Source organism: Giraffa tippelskirchi, chromosome 10 (assembly GCF_054371585.1).
Source record: "Giraffa tippelskirchi isolate mGirTip1 chromosome 10, T2T-mGirTip1v1.2.pri, whole genome shotgun sequence".
Classification (NCBI taxonomy): Eukaryota; Metazoa; Chordata; class Mammalia; order Artiodactyla; family Giraffidae; genus Giraffa; species Giraffa tippelskirchi.
This window is the reverse complement of record NC_137284.1, coordinates 158915164-158930958: the sequence shown is the minus strand read 5'-3', so window position 1 is coordinate 158930958 and position 15795 is coordinate 158915164. Positions and strand designations below refer to the sequence as shown.

The 15795-nt window shown below is 51.2% G+C and overlaps 1 protein-coding gene across 3 annotated transcripts in view; it reads right to left on the bottom strand.

The window, feature by feature from the left end:
* DPP6 (dipeptidyl peptidase like 6) overlaps positions 1–15795 on the bottom strand; it is a 774296-nt gene that overhangs the window by 47337 nt on the left and 711164 nt on the right. For all 3 annotated transcript variants that reach the window (XM_081537115.1, XM_081537116.1, XM_081537117.1), the window contains 3 exons: positions 15697–15788; positions 14868–14915; positions 13623–13741 (listed from right to left, as the gene is read on the bottom strand). In XM_081537115.1, coding sequence (XP_081393241.1) covers positions 13623–13741; positions 14868–14915; positions 15697–15788 — 259 coding nt within the window. The remainder of the gene's footprint in view (positions 1–13622; positions 13742–14867; positions 14916–15696; positions 15789–15795) is intronic.

Here is a 15795-nt window from a genome sequence, read left to right as displayed (position 1 = left end):
TGAACACCCAGGATTGATCTCTTTTAGGATGGATTGATTGGATCTCCTGGCAGTCCAAGGGACTCTCAAGAGTCTTCTCCAACACCACAGTTCAAAAGCATCAATTCTGCGGCGCTCAGCTTTCTTCACCGTCCAACTCTCACATCCATACATGACCACTGGAAAAACCATAGCCTTGACTAGACGGACTTTTGTTGGCAAAGTAATGTCTCTGCTTTTAAACATGCTATCTAGGTTGGCCATAACCTTCCTTCCAAGGAGTAAGTGTCTTTTAATTTCATGGCTGCAGTCACCATCAGCAGTGATTCTGGAGCCCAAAAAAGTAAAGTCTGACACTGTTTCCACTGTTTCCCCATCTATTTCCCATGGAGTGATGGGACCAGATGCCATGATCTTAGTTTTCTGAACGTTGAGCTTTAAGCCAACTTTTTCACTCTCCTCCTTCACCTTCATCAAGAGGCTCTTTAGTTCTTCTTCACTTTCTGCCATGAGGGTGGTGTCATCCGCATATCTGAGGTTATTGATTCTCCCGGCAATCTTGATTCCAGCCTGTGTTTCTTCCAGCCCAGCGTTTCTCATGATGTACTCTGCATATAAGTTAAATAAGCAGGGTGACAATATACAGCCTTGACATACTCCTTTTCCTATTTGGAACCAGTCTGTTGTTCCATGTCCAGTTCTAACTGTTGCTTCCTGACCTGCATACAGGTTTCTCAAGAGACAGGTCAGATGGTCTGGTATTCCCATCTCTTTCAGAATTTTCCACAGTTTATTGTGATCCACACAGTCAAAGGCTTTGGCATAGTCAATAAAGCAGAAATAGATGTTTTTCTGGAACTCTCTTGCTTTTTCGATGATCCAGCGGATATTGGCAATTTCATCTCTGGTTCCTCTGCCTTTTCTAAAACCAGCTTGAACATCTGGAAGTTCCTGGTTCACGTATTGCTGAAGCCTGGCTTGGAGAATTTTGAGCATTACTTTACTAGCATGTGAGATGAGTGCAATTGTGCGATAGTTTGAGCATTCTTTGGCATTGCCTTTCTTTGGGATTGGAACGAAAACTGACCTTTTCCAGTCCTGTGGCCACTGCTGAGTTTTCCAAATTTGCTGGCATATCGAGTGCAGCACTTTCACAGCATCACCTTTGAGGATTTGAAATAGCTCAACTGGAATTCCATCACCTCCACTAGCTTTGTTCGTAGTGATGCTTTCTAAGGCTCACTTGACTTCACATTCCAGGATGTCTGGCTCTAGGTGAGTGATCACCTAGATCACTCTTTTGGAATGCAAAAGTAGGAAGTCAAGAAACACCTGGCGTAACAGGCAAGTTTGGCCTTGGAGTACAGAATGAAGCAGGGCAAAGGCTAATAGAGTTTTGCCACGAGAACGCACTGGTAATAGCAAACACCCTATTCCAACAACACAAGAGAAGACTCTACACGTGGACATCACCAGATGGTCAACACCGAAATCAGATTGATTATATTCTTTGCAGCCAAAGATGGAGAAGCTCTATACAGTCAGCAAAAACAAGACCAGGAGCAGACTGTGGCTCAGATCATGAACTGCTTATTGCCAAATTCAGACTTAACTTGAAGAAAGTAGGGAAAACCACTAGACCATTCAGGTATGACCTAGATCAAATCCCTTATGAGTATACAGTGGAAGTGACAAATAGATTTAAGGGACTAGACCTGATGGACAGAGTGCCTGATGAACTATGGACAGAGGTTCGTGACATTGTACAGGAGACAGGGATCAAGACAATCCCCATGGAAAAGAAATGCAAAAAAGCAAAATGGCTGTCTGAGGAGGCCTTACAGATAGCTGGGAAGAGAAGAGAAGCGAAAAGCAAAGGAGAAAAGGAAAGATATTCTCATCTGAATGCAGAGTTCCAAAGAATAGCAAGGAGAGATAGGAAAGCCTTCCTCAGCGATCAGTGCAAACAAATAGAGGAAAACAACAGATTGGGAAAGACTAGAGACCTCTTCAAGAAAATTAGAGATACCAAAGGAACATTTCATGCAAAGATAGGCTCGATAAAGGACAGAAATGGTATGGACCTAACAGAAGCAGAAGATATTAAGAAGAGGTGGCAAGAATACACAGAAGAACTGTACAAAAAACAAAAGTCTGGCACTTAGCAGGCATCAAAGAAAGACTTTCTGTCCGCAGTGGACGGGTCGGTCCCCTGTGGCCCACTCGGTGGTCTGACATATTCAGACGAGGCAGTTTGGACACTGGTTTCAGCGGAGACACGAGGCTGCGCCCGGTGAATCACCAGAAACCTGACCCCGCAGCGGTTCTAGGAAGAGGCGCTAAAGCGCGGGGCTGCAGTGCCCTCTTGTGTCTGGGGCTTCACCGGGGCTCAGTGCACTCAGGTCTGCAGAGGAGCTTCTCGTGGAAAGCGATCAGCAATGAGATCAGGGTTCCGCAGCACACGAGATGGGCACCTGGACTTCGCGGGCATGGATGAAAGGCAGACTCTGCTCCTGGCTCTGCCCTACGGGCCACACGCCTGTGGGGGAGGGACTGGGTGTCTGGGTGTCCTCGGCTGTCACACGGGCGGTGGCTCTGCTGGTGGGAAGGGACAGGGTGAACAACTGACTTTTAGAGTAGCATCCGGGTTCTGAATCCAGGCACTTTGGTCAGGGGGAGCCTCCAGAGTCTGTAGCTGCCCCGAGGTCAGTAGCAGCGTCTCATTCCAGTGTTGGTTCCAGCAACGTCCCAGGCACAGAGTTGGGGAATCCCTCCAGCTTCTCCCGGCCCTGCGCACAGAGTGGTACAGCTCTGACTCTGGGAGGGACCTTTCCATTCAGGTGTCTTCCTGCAAACACGAGTCCTGCAGGCGGGGACCCTCTTGTGCTCTTAGCGTTCCCTGTAGCTGCTCATAACTGAGCTGCGTGGACCCATGAGGAGAAGGTCAGAAAGCATCTGGGGGGGGCTCAGGGTGGGGCGTGAGGGTGCCGTGACTCTCCTGGGAGGGAGACCAGCCAGGTTTGGCTTTTCCAGTCAGACGGTTTGCATTCTACTTTGCAAGGACTCCTAATCAATTATTCCACATGAGTTTCATTTGTGATAAAGGACAGACAAACTGCGTTATTTTTTGTAAAGAAACGCCAAAACCTCCTGCCAGTAGCTTATGCTGCACAGCTAAGGCTCTGGAGCTGGAAGGCAGGGGTCAGCCCCCTGAAGGCAGCCGCAGAGGGGAGGGGACCCGGCTGTGGGTTCGAACCTGCAAGGAAATGAGCTGCAGTGACAAGAGGCTCCCAGTCTCTGCGAGCTTCCTTGTCGTGAAAAGGAAAACTGATAAAATGCGCCCAGTCGCACCAAGTGGGAAAGTCTCAACTGAACCTGTGAGAAGCCTCATTTCAAGAGACTGTTTAGAAAGAGCATGTTTTGCAACTTTCTAAGTGATCACTACCTGCTGAAATGAGGATATAAATTCAACAGAGATCAGCACCGAAATGCAGAGAGGACACTCAGAAGGCGTTTTCTTAAACAGAACCAACAACAACCCTTCAGCAGGCTTTTCTTGTTGCTTTGTTCCTTCAAGAGATTTTTTTTCCCTTTTACAACGTCTACTGGGCTCTGCCCGTGTTCTCAGTAACTAAATCAGGGGCGTCTGGATTTCAGAGGCTTTATTCCAGAGCATAGAGGCCTGTATGTCAACCAGTGATTGAAGGAAGCTTCAAAGTTGTCCACGGAGAGCACTCTGAGTCTCAGGACCCGCTCTGGGCTGTGATGTGACGGCGTGTGATCCAGAACCTTCAGGAACATTCTCTTCAGTGGACGGCACAGCCTTCTCTCGTTCTCAGCGTGTCCTTTTCTTTCTGGATGGACAGTCCCGGGGTCCCTGCTGTACGCTGAGAGCCACGGGCCGGCAGCAAGGACGCTGCAGGAGCTACAGGAGGCCCCAGCGGGTCGGGCGGGAGCCGCGGAGGGAAGGTCCTCCCGCCACGCACCCTCCTACAGAGCCCGGAGCAAGCGCCCGGTCCCCGGCCCAGGGGCAGCGAGGCTGCTCACAAACGCGGGGCCTCCGCCCGAGCCGGGAAGCGGGCGCCGGCCTCCCGGGTTCCACGGCGGCGGTGCCGCGTGGTGTGCACATGCCTCTGAAATGTGCATGGATGCATCCTGCGGACTCACGAGGGCAGAGGCCTCGCCCGGGCACCGAGGAGAACTCAACGTGATGACGTGTGGGCGCACAACCCCGTGACCCAGAGCTGGCGAAGAGGTGGGGTGAGGGGCGGGGCGAGGGCGGGGCGAGGGGGCGGGGCGAGGGCCTCCAGCCCTGGGGGCGGAACGGAAGCTGGTGCAGCCCCCGTGCAGGAGTCCGGAGGCTCCTCAGAACACTGAAAAGAGAGTTTCCACGTGGATCCCGCAGCCGCACTCCTGGCGTATACCCAGAAAAAACTTTACTTTGAAAAGACACGCCCCTGTGTTCACAGCAGCACCATTTACAACAGCCAAGACATGGAAACAACTTAAGTGTCCATCCACAAATGAATGATAAGATGTTTTATATATATATATATATATACATACAATGAAATATGATTCATCCATAAAGATAATGAAATAATGCCATTTGCAGCAACATGGATGGACCTAGGGATTATCCTACTAAGTGAAGTAAGTCAGAAAGATACACATCATATGATATCACATATGTGGAAACTAAAATACCGCACAAATGAACCTATCTACAAAACAGAAACAAGACTCCGGGAACAGACTTGCAGTTGCTGAAGGAGAGAAGGTGGGGGAGGGAAGGATTGGGAGGTTGGGATGAGCAGATGGATGCAAACTATTATATACAGAATGGATAAACAACAAGGTCCTACTGTTATAGCACAGGGAACTATATGCAACATTCTGCAATAAACCATAAAGAATATGAAAAATAATTATATGAGTGTAACTGAATCACTGCTCACTGAATAGCAGAAAGTAACACAACACTGTAAATCAACTAGATTTCAATTTAAAAAATCACATGACTGGCTTTCTAAACTGGCACAGAGAATTCTGGAGTTGATGAGAAATGAGAACCAATCTAGGTCAAGAATTTCTCTGTCTCTCTATTTTTGTCTGAGAAATGACCTGCTTGAGGTAAAACAAAAGATTACTTTTAACTTATTGGAGCACCTCAAAGTTTCTGCTGGGACTGTGAAGCTGGATGTTGGCTTAACTAACTGGCTAGACAAGCATGAAGGTGCTCCCTGCGGACTTTGGACATTGGCGTGGCTGTGGTCACTTGTCCAAGAACTAATGGGGGCGAAGCTGCACTTCATAGGCTCCGGGAGATGCTACTTAAATGGAAACACAACCCATAAAACAAGCCATTTCACAGATGTGGAGACCGAGGCTCACAAAGGCTGGATGCCTGGGCTGGGGGGCGTGGCGCTGGAGCTGCCCTCACGCATGTGATCCTGTCCTTAGGCTGTGACAACAAGAACAACCAGGGGAGGGGGGCACGTCCAGGCCCACCCTCGCACGCTCACATCCGGCTGTCCTTTCCCTGACTCACACACCTGCTGAAGCCACCTCATAACTGGCTCCCTGTTATACCAACAGCGGACTTTCAATGTCTCAGCAGCGGAACCCTGTTTAAAACAGAAGGTAACGCTGAACTCCATGCGTTAAATCGCCAACAGCTGTATTTTGTTAGAATAAACTCTTTCTAAATTTACAGTGTAGTTTATAACTTCCCAATATACAGTCTATAAAAAAAACTAGACTATAAATGAATGAGAGAGTAGAGTTAAAGAAGTTTTATTTCAGTCTCAACACCATTTCTCTATTTTCATTTGCACAGCTGGAGACTCTGTAAACACCGCCCGCAGTCACATTGTTGCAGCTGAATCAAGGATTCTCGAGGTGGCCTGGCCACCTCAGACCTGCCTCCGTTCACATGAGGCTTTCTCACTAGATACACGTGGTTAAACACCAGAAACCTGCTTGGTATCTATCTTAAAATGTTTATGACACCATTACACATTGGTGTAATGCATTATACATTGCATGCATGCTAACTCACTTCAGTTGTGTCCAACACTTTATGACCCTATGGACTGTAGCCCGCCAGGTTCCTCTGTCCATGGATTTCCCAGGTAAGAATACTGGAATGGATTGCCATTTCATCCTCCAGGGGATCTTCCTGACCCAGGGATCAAACCCAGGTCTCCTTCAGCTCCTGCGTGCAGGCGATTTTTTTACTGCTGAGCCACCAGGGAAGCCCATTAAGTGACTTATATGAGAAATGAAGGTCAGTGCAAACATTAACCTACAGGCTGAAGTCTAAATTCCTGAGCAGGGCGTGCGAGGTTCCAGAAACCCGGCCCCTCCGTGTCCTGCCTGGGGGCAACCCCACCTTATATGCCGTTTCCCCACCTTGTATTTCCACGAACCTGTGAGTCTCTTTCATGCTTCCAAATCTTGGTTAGACTCTTCCCTTTGTTCGGAATGCTCTCCTTTTTCTCATGGCAAACTTCTTCTTCCTCAAGAAGCCAGCCTGCTGGTGAAGCGCTCCCACTAGACACTCTTCCAGGTGTGTGCTCGTGAAATCATGTGACGTTATTCAGGGTTACCTTACGCTGCAGTGTTTACAGGGATCCATGGATCCGTTCCCCTCAATCTGTCTTTCCAAAAAGTTTCCACTATTCTCCTCATTAGACCGAAGTGAACTCCTCCCCCCCTGTATTCCCACCCTGCCCTGCCCTGCTCACCCCTCTTCTCTGAGTTAGAGGCTTTCACCTCTGGGAGGAGGACACCCGAGTGACAGTGTCACGGGTGAGCTCGCAGGGGAGGACGCAGGACGGGGCACCGAGCGGGAGTCAGAGGCAAGAAGCGCTCGGTGTCGATTTCCAAGATGGAAAAGAGAAAGAAGAGGGGGTTTCAAGGCACAGCGGGAAGAGGTTTTTAAAAGAATTGTCAAGAATCTTAACAACTGCTCAGGAAACTTCCACCGGCCTGCTGGTGTGAATCAGAGCCTCCTTCAGGGAGGGGACAGCTGTGGCAGCTTCAAAGATTGGGAAGGACCGTCAGGTGGCAAAGATGGGAGCAAGAATAGAACACAGATGAGGGAAGGGTCCAGGCAGCTTTAAAACTTGGATTGGGACGTGCTCTGGGGTCTTTATAGAGAGTCGTGGGCGATGCTCCTGGAAGGTGAGTCCAGATGCCACCTCAGGAGCAGAGACAGCATCAGCAGGGCGGGGGAGGGTCATGGGCAGGATGGAGCAAGCCTCTTGCCCCCTCAAGTGCCGTGTGTGGCTCCTGCTAGAATCGCAGGCAAATACAGCTCGGAGTTTCACCCGCTGCTGCTGCTGCTGCTCTCAGTGCGACGTCAGCCTGGCTCAGGACCGCGAGAGTGGCCGGGGTTGCTGTCATGGCCTCCGAGCCCGTACTGCTCATGGCCCAGCTCCCAACGTGCTCAGCACCCAGTCGCCTTCCTGCCAATATCTCCCACTGCTTTTCCTACCACAGAGCTTGTGGCAAATATTAATATACTGGGTTGATCCATAAAGAAGGCTGAGAGCTAAAGAACTGATGCTTTCAAACTGCAGTGCTGGAGAAGACTCTTGAGAGTCCCTTGGACAGTGAGGAGATCAAACCAGTCCATCCTAAAGGAAATCAGTCCTGAATATTCATTGGAAGGACTGATGCTGAAGTTGAAGCTCCAATACTTTGGCCATCTGATGCAAAGAACTGACTCACTGGAAAAGACCCTGATGCTGGAAAAGATTGAGGGCAGGAGGAGAAGGGGATGACAGAGGAGGAGAAGGGGATGACAGAGGATGAGATGGTTGGATGGCATCACCAACTCGATGGACATGAGTTTGAGTAAGCTCCTGGAGTTGGTGGTGGACAGGAAGGCCTGGTGTGCTGCAGTCCACGGGGTTGCAAAGAGTTAGACATGACTTAGCAACTAAATAACACATCTAAATCTAGAGGCAGACATCCTGGAATGTGAAGTCAAGTGGGCCTTAGAAAGCATCACTACGAACAAAGCTAGTGGAGGTGATGGAATTCCAGTTGAGCTATTTCAAATCCTCAAAGATGATGCTGTGAAAGGGCTGTACTCGATATGCCAGCAAATCTGGAGGACTCAGCAGTGGCCACAGGACTGGAAAAGGTCAGTTTTCGTTCCAATCCCAAAGAAAGGCAATGCCAAAGAATGTTCAAACTACTGCACAATTGTACTCATCTCACACGCTAGTAAAGTAATGCTCAAAATTCTCCAAGCCAGGCTTCAGCAATACGTGAACCAGGAACTTCCAGATGTTCAAGCTGGTTTTAGAAAAGGCAGAGGAACCAGAGATGAAATTGCCAACATCTGCTGGATCGTCGAAAAAGCAAGAGAGTTCTAGAAAAACATCTATTTCTGCTTTATTGACTATGCCAAAGCCCTTGACAGTGTGGACCACAATAAACTGTGGAAAATTCTGAAAGAGATGGGAATACCAGACCATCTGACCTGTCTCTTGAGAAACCTGCATGCAGGTCAGGAAGCAACAGTTAGAACTGGACATGGAACAACAGACTGGTTCCAAATAGGAAAAAGAGTCCGTCAAGGCTGTATATTGTCACCCTGCTTATTTACCTTATATGCAGAGTACATCATGAGAAACGCTGGGCTGGAGGAAGCACAAGCTGGAATCAAGATTGCCAGAAGAAATATCAATAACCTTAGATATGCAGATAACACCACCCTTATGGCAGAAAGTAAAGAAGAACTAAAGAGCCTCTTGATGAAAGTGAAAAAGGAGAGTGAAAAAGTTGGCTTATAGCTCAACACTCAGAATACTAAGATCATGTCATCCAGTCCCATCACTTCATGGCAGATAGATGGGGAAACAGTGGCTGACTTTATTTTTCTGGGCTCCAAAATCACTGCAGATGGTGACTGCAGCCATGAAATTAAAAGACACTTACTCCTTGGAAGGAAAGTTATGACCAACCTAGATAGCATATTAAAAAGCAGAGACATTACTTTGCCAACAAAGGTCCGTCTAGTCAAGGCTATGGTTTTTCCGGTGGTCATGTATGGATGTGAGAGTTGGACTATAAAGAAAGCTGAGCGCCTAAGAATTGATGCTTTTGAACTGTGGTGTTGGAGAAGACTCTTGAGAGTCCTTTAGACTGCAAGGAGATCCAACCAGTCCATCCTAAAGGAAATCAGTCCTGGGTGTTCATTGGAAGGACTGATGTTGAAGCTGAAACTCCAATACTTTGGCCGCCTTATGTGAAGAGCTGACTCACTGGAAAAGACTCTGATGCTGGGAAGGATTGGGGGCAGGAGGAGAAGGGGACGACAGAGGATGAGATGGTTGGATGCCATCACCGACTCAACGGACATGGGTTTGGGTGGACTCTGGGAGTTGGTGATGGACAGGGAGGCCTGGCATGCTGTGGTTCATGAGGTCGCAAAGAGTCAGACACGACTGAGCGACTGAACTGAACTGAAGAGATCTGGAAAGGAACCTAATCCCTACATTAAATATGCAAGTGAGTTTCCACAAAGTTCTACTGAACTCGGTTGACACATGTACCTCATGGAAGTATTCCATGATGGCCTCAAACCCTTGCCGTTTAGATATAAATACTTACACTGATAGATGGGATCCAGCCATATAACGGGTGGATAAATGCATTACAAACATTCCCAAGTCTTTACTTACTTATATTCTATTTTAGCCTATGTTTAATCTAACAGTGTGCAAAGGTATAAAAATAATGTACATATTTTAAAGTGGTCACATTATAAAAATTAAAAATTTAAAAATTATAAAGAAATATAAAAGTGGCAATCTTTGAGAAACCACAGAGGAAATGTTAATGAAAAATTAGAGGAGAAAGTACATGATGCTAAGACGAGATGAAACTCTACAATGAGGAAGATGGAAAAAATCTACTATAGCAGCAAGGAGATCCAACCAGTCCATCCTAAAGGAAATCAACCCTGAATATTCACTGGAAGGACTGATGCTGAAGCTGGAGCTCCAATACTTTGGCCACCTGATGTGAAGAACTGACTCCTTGGAAAAGACCCTGATGCTGGGAAAGATTGAGGGCAGGAGGGGAAGGGGGAGGCAGAGGATGAGATGGTTGGATGGCATCACCAGTGCAATGGACGTGAGTGTGAGTAAATTCCGGGAGACTGTGGAGGACAGAGGATTCTGGCGTGCTGCAGTCCACGGGGTCACAAAAAGTCGGCCATGACTCAGCAGCTGAACAACAACAACAAGGAGAAGAACTATATGCCAGAGGGCTGATGAAGCAGAAGTTCTGACTGCAAGCTACTGATGAGCTACTGATGACTGATGAGCTGTGATCAGTCATCATGGGCTCACACCGCTGGGCACTGCAGTGTAAGCAAAGGTGACAGACCCATAGCAGGTCAGCTTACCAGAAACCATCATAATGGAAGAAACCATCATAATGGAAAAAACCATCATAATGGAAACCACAAAAAGGAAGAAGGACAGGTTTACATGGGGCTCACACCGTTTCACAGTGGCTATCACACCCAGCCCTTACGTACGGATGTGCGGTGAGCTTGCATCTGCTCCGACTGGGCCTCTATTTCAGTGGCTAGGGCCCACCTTGAACTAGTGAGTAAATCCTCTGACCACAATCTCTGACCAAGACAAACATCCATGGTTCCTGACACGATGGGCTGGACACTTCTGAGCCTGGGAGCATCCACAGACTTTCCTTTCCCAATTCACCTACGAGAATCGTCCAGCTGCCCTTACATTTCCCCTCAGCCTTAAAAGGAGAGATTTTAGTTGCAGTTCTGCTTGCATCTGAGAAGCTAAGTTTACCTACATAGTAGAGTCCTGCAGGGCGGGAGGAGCAGTAAAATGCTGCTCGGAGGTTTACAAAAGTGGTCCAGCGGTTAAAAGTCTGCCATGCAGTGCAGGGGACATAGGTTAGATGCCCGGTTGGGGAACTAAGATCCCACATGCCATGCGGAGCAACAGAGCCAGCATGCCACAACTAGCGTCTGTGCACCACAACCGAAGATCCTGCAGGACACGACGGAGATCCCAGGTGTCTCAACCGAGACCCGACGCAGCCAGAGAAATAAATAAAAAGTCTATCAGAGTGGCTTTGGAGTGTGGAAGAAGCAAACAGGAGAGGGCATGGGGTTTAATAAACGCTGTTGTGGGCTACACATTGGGGTCTACTTTTATATCTACTGGGCTTCCCTGGTGGCTCAGATGGTAAGGAATCTGCCTGCAGTGCAGGAGGCCTGGGTTCAGTCTCTGGGTTGGGAAGATCCCCTGGAGAAGGGAATGGCAACTCACTCCAGTACTCTTGCCTGGAGAATTCCATGGACAGAGGAGACTGGCGGGCTAAAATCCATGGGGGTCGCAAAGCATCAGACACGACTGAGCAACTAACACTACTTTTCCATGATTCAAAGAATCCTGAGATGACAACTCCACGATCAGTTAAGAGTTAAGTTTCTTAATAAGACACAGCAGGGGGTGGAGACCAGGTCAGATGGTCTCTGAGGTCTCCTGTCTTCAAACTCTACAAATCAGTTCTGTCACTAGTGGGTCCAGGCATGTGTGTTGGGAGGGACGCCTGTCCTTCTGAAGCTGAGATCACGGGGCGGTCAGGGGCCGAGTCGTGTCTGTGACCTGGGACAGCCCTATTGGCTCTCCGCTTCTGTTTTCCTTCACAGTGACCACTGAGGAGCCATCTCCTCACCCAGAATACGCACAGACCACCATATAGGCAGCTTTATAAAGAAAAGAAGTCCCCGGGCTGGCTGCAGCGTAAACATAAAAAGAAACGTTATTCCCCACTCAGGACGGATGCCAGCAGAAGGACAGGAAATCTGCACACAAGTGACCATCCAGTGACCTCCACGCTCTGTCCAAGGGGCCTCCCAACGCGGGCACCATTTTTACACCCACCACCTGCACACAGGAGCTTCCGTGCCCAAACCCAGGGCCACAGACATCCTGGGAGAGCTGTTCAGTTTCAACCCTGGGTGGGAGTCCGCGAGAGGCTGCCATCCTCACACGAGACCCTTCCCACTGAGCTCTGGTGCGAGAAGACCCCACGGAACCGAGCAGGAGCAAACGTTGGTGAACATTCAGTTCAGTCACTCAGCCGTGTCCGACTCTCTGCGACCCTATGGACTGCAGCACACCGGGCCTCCCTGTCCATCACCAACTCCTGGAGCTTGCTCAAACTCCTGTCCATTGAGTCGGTGATGCCATCCAACCACCTCATCCTCTGGGGAACGTTAGCAAGAACCCAAGAACGAGACCCAAACCATGACCACCTCGGCCAGTGACAACACAGAGCCTGAAGCCCCCGGCTCACTGTCTGCCTTGAATTTAAACCTATTTCTGGAAAACGACATCTGCCTTCTTTTCTAGACCTTCCTTGAGGGAGGCTCTGTCACATTTCCCATCCAGCCATTATTTCTGGGACTTCCTCTTTAGGTTGACTTCCATTTCCCTTCTGTATTTCATCACGACCTTCCACACTGTAAGGCCACATCCTCCCCTAGAGGTAAGGAGTCAGATCTCTGGTCCTGCAGCTCTGGTCCTTGTCTTCCGCTCCTGGTGGGTCTGCTGACCACACACCCCAGTCTCTGTGCACCTCTGCATGTTCCCAACACGTAATTTCACAAAGGTCCTGCCCTGGGGCGACAGGTCTTGATGGGAAAAGAGGAGTCTGGTAGGATGCTTCAAGGGGATTGGGGCCTAGAGTTGCATTTCAGATTCCCTACCACCACCAAAATGCCATTTTCTCCCATCACATTATCCAAGGACAGTGTCTGGGACTGAGCTTGGGTGGTGAAGGGGCTGAGATTTCAGATGATGACGCTGATAAAGAGAGGATGAGGTCTCAAGGTACTGAGTGGCCATCAAGGCTATCACAGCCTGAAGAAGGCTCTTCAGGCCTCACCTGAGACCCTGGGATCGAATTGCTCCTGGAGTCAGTCTGTTCCTGCCCCCAGTGTAGCTTCCTCCCATGAGGTGATCTCAGTAGATCAAGCTCTTCCTTGAGACGTAGTTTGTTACAACTGTATTTATTATCTCTCACCTTTCTATGGGTTCCTATCTTATCTTTCCAAGACATGAGGACAAGATGCCAAGATATTTCTTTTTGTCCATGATGGGACTTGCCTGCTGTTTTGTATATGCTGACTGCTGTGATCAAGAACTTTTTGAAGTGTGGGGTAAATTATCCATGCACTGGGTCCTAGGAAAATAAGTTTTTTTTCCAGGCTCTTTTATATCTCAATCTTTACATATACTTAATAATTTTTTGAAACTGTTTTACCACCTTTTTAGATGACCTGCCTCCATCCATGTGTAAGATAAATATTTTTTTTTAAAGGAAAATGTTGGTGAATTTTAGGATTAACCGGCATAGCATGTAGAGAAGATTCTGATAAGCTGTGACCCTCTATAAGATGTAAAACATCAGGAATGCTCCAGACAGAGGTGATCCAGGAACACTGCTCTGCGAGCCGACGTCCTCAGCAGGCAGCCCTTCCTGTCCCGGGGGTCCCGGAGCTCCTTGGGGGGAGGTACCTGCTAGGTCCCCGAAGGCTAAGAACGACGCACGCCCCGGTGGCTGGGACTCACCTTCGCACTTGAGCAGGAAGAAGTCGGCACCGGGGCTGAAGGAGGCGCTGAAGTAGGTGCAGTTGTCCACCAGGTCACAGGACAGGCACTGCCGGTTAAAGCTGCCCACTGTGCTGGCACTGTGGGGAGGGGAAGGTGTGAGCGGTCACCGCAGGCAAGACCCTCACTCCCAGCCCTGCGAGTGGCCCGCCGGCTTCTCCTACAGGGGAGGTCTGGGGCGCTGTTCCCCTGCCCGTCTCCCTGCTGGGACCCCCTGGGTGCCGGGCTCGGCTGTCACGAGCCCCCCCAGCACAGCTGCTTCTGGGGGTCACCCTGGTGGGGTGAGTCCTGGTGGGAGAGTGTGGGGTGTTGTCTCCAGCGCTGTGTCCCTCTGAGCAGACGACCAGCGCTCTGGGAGCAGGATCTATGCGCTGTGGGGTCTTGCAGCCCCCTCGGAGAGCCTGCCACCGGGGCAGGGCAAGACAGGGGCTCCCGAAGCTGCAGGGCTTGGTCTCTGGGCTCCTCCACGACCAGCGAGTGGGCGGGAGGGGGCTGCTCGCTCAGTGGCCGAGAACAGGAGGGGGCGACCCACAGCTGTCACTCGGGGCCTCGCTGATCAAGCACGATTTCACGCCCTGAAGGCTTAGCCAACAGGTGTTCTCAGAGGCTACAGACACCGAGGTGCCTTCCAGAAGCCTGGACGAAGTCCCGGTCTGAGTTGCTGGCACAGGAAGGGTCTGGACGTGAAAATCGTCCACCGGACGGAAGACCTTTTGGTGGGAAGGGGACAGCGTCCTGACGGGACAAGTCAGAGGCAGGTGGGCAGCCAGCCTCCATCATGCTTTGCGAATTTGGGGGCAGGATGGATGGGATTATCCGGGTGGACAAGCAGAGGTGACCCGTCCACGGAGAAAAGCGGCCTGTGACCGCAGGGATGTGCCCAAGTTTTCTCTGCCTCTGAAAGGACCCCCCTGTGCAGTCCTTACTCTGCAGCTGTGGGGGGCGGCCATCACCTGACGGGGCCGGGGGGCAGGCACCACCCAGGCCACGGGGGCCTCACACCCCGGAGTCCCCTTAGGTGGCCCTGAGCCTGCAGCAGGAACCAGCCGCCGCCTCCTTCCCATCTGGAAAGCGTGGCGGGGGGTGGTAACAGTGCCCCACGGTTGGGGGAGAGGGTGGGCGGGTGGGCGGGTTTGGGGGAGAGGGTGGGCGGGTGGCCGGGGTTGGGGGTCGGGGTGCGGCATGGGGAATGGGGTGGGGACGCACCTGTAGAGCTGGCGCCGCCTTGGCAGGTCCTCCGTGCTGAGGAAGTAGCTGTGAAGACCGGTGGGGGCATGGCGGTTAGCTGGCTTTGGGGCAGGTTTGTACTTGGCATGCCAGGCCCGGCCTCTGCAGACCCGCCCCCACCCGGCCCCGGGGATCGTGCACTGTTCAGGGCCCACAGTTGGCAAGTTCCTGCCCGGGGCCAGCTCCCCGTGGGCGGGAGGGGACGGCTACACTCCCACGGGCTGAAGGCGCTGTGCCCGGGAAGACCTCCGCTGGCCCGGGTGTGCCCGCACCGCCCAGGGCTCGGCCGCAGGGCGCACAGCTGGGTCCGGATGTGGGAATCCCTTCACAGGACTAACCCTCTGGAGGGCCAGGGCCAGGAGTCCAGACACGCAGCCCGACTCCATGACTCCTCGGCCGATGCCCGCCCGGGGCCCCACGCGGGAACCCAGGCTCTGGTCCAGGAGCAGGCAGGGTGATGGCGTCCCGCCTGGCCCCCCTGACGGCCTGAGTGGAGCCCTAGCTCCTGATGTTACCGGCCCGACAGTCCCATAACCTCTTTCTGTCTCGGCCCGTCTCTCTCAGAAGCGGGGGAAGCAGTGAGCCTGCACTGGGGAGGCACTTGGCCCCCGACCCCCAGCTCCGGGAGCCAGCAGAGGCTCAGCGACCCCACACGGCTGCAGGCCCGGCATCGTCTGTCACTAGGACCTGGCGACTCAGAACGTGGCGTGGTGGGAACGGGGGCCTTGAGACGCCGTCCAGGCGGGACGGGGCCAAGGGCCGTGCAAGCAGAGAAGGACGCAGGGCGGCCGGGTGGATGCTCACTCACATCTTACTCCGCTTCTCGTCGTAGGACAGGATCTTGGTCACGTCCCAGTCCCCGGAGGTGATGGACTGGATGTTGTCGTTGCTGCTGTTGGGCTGCAAC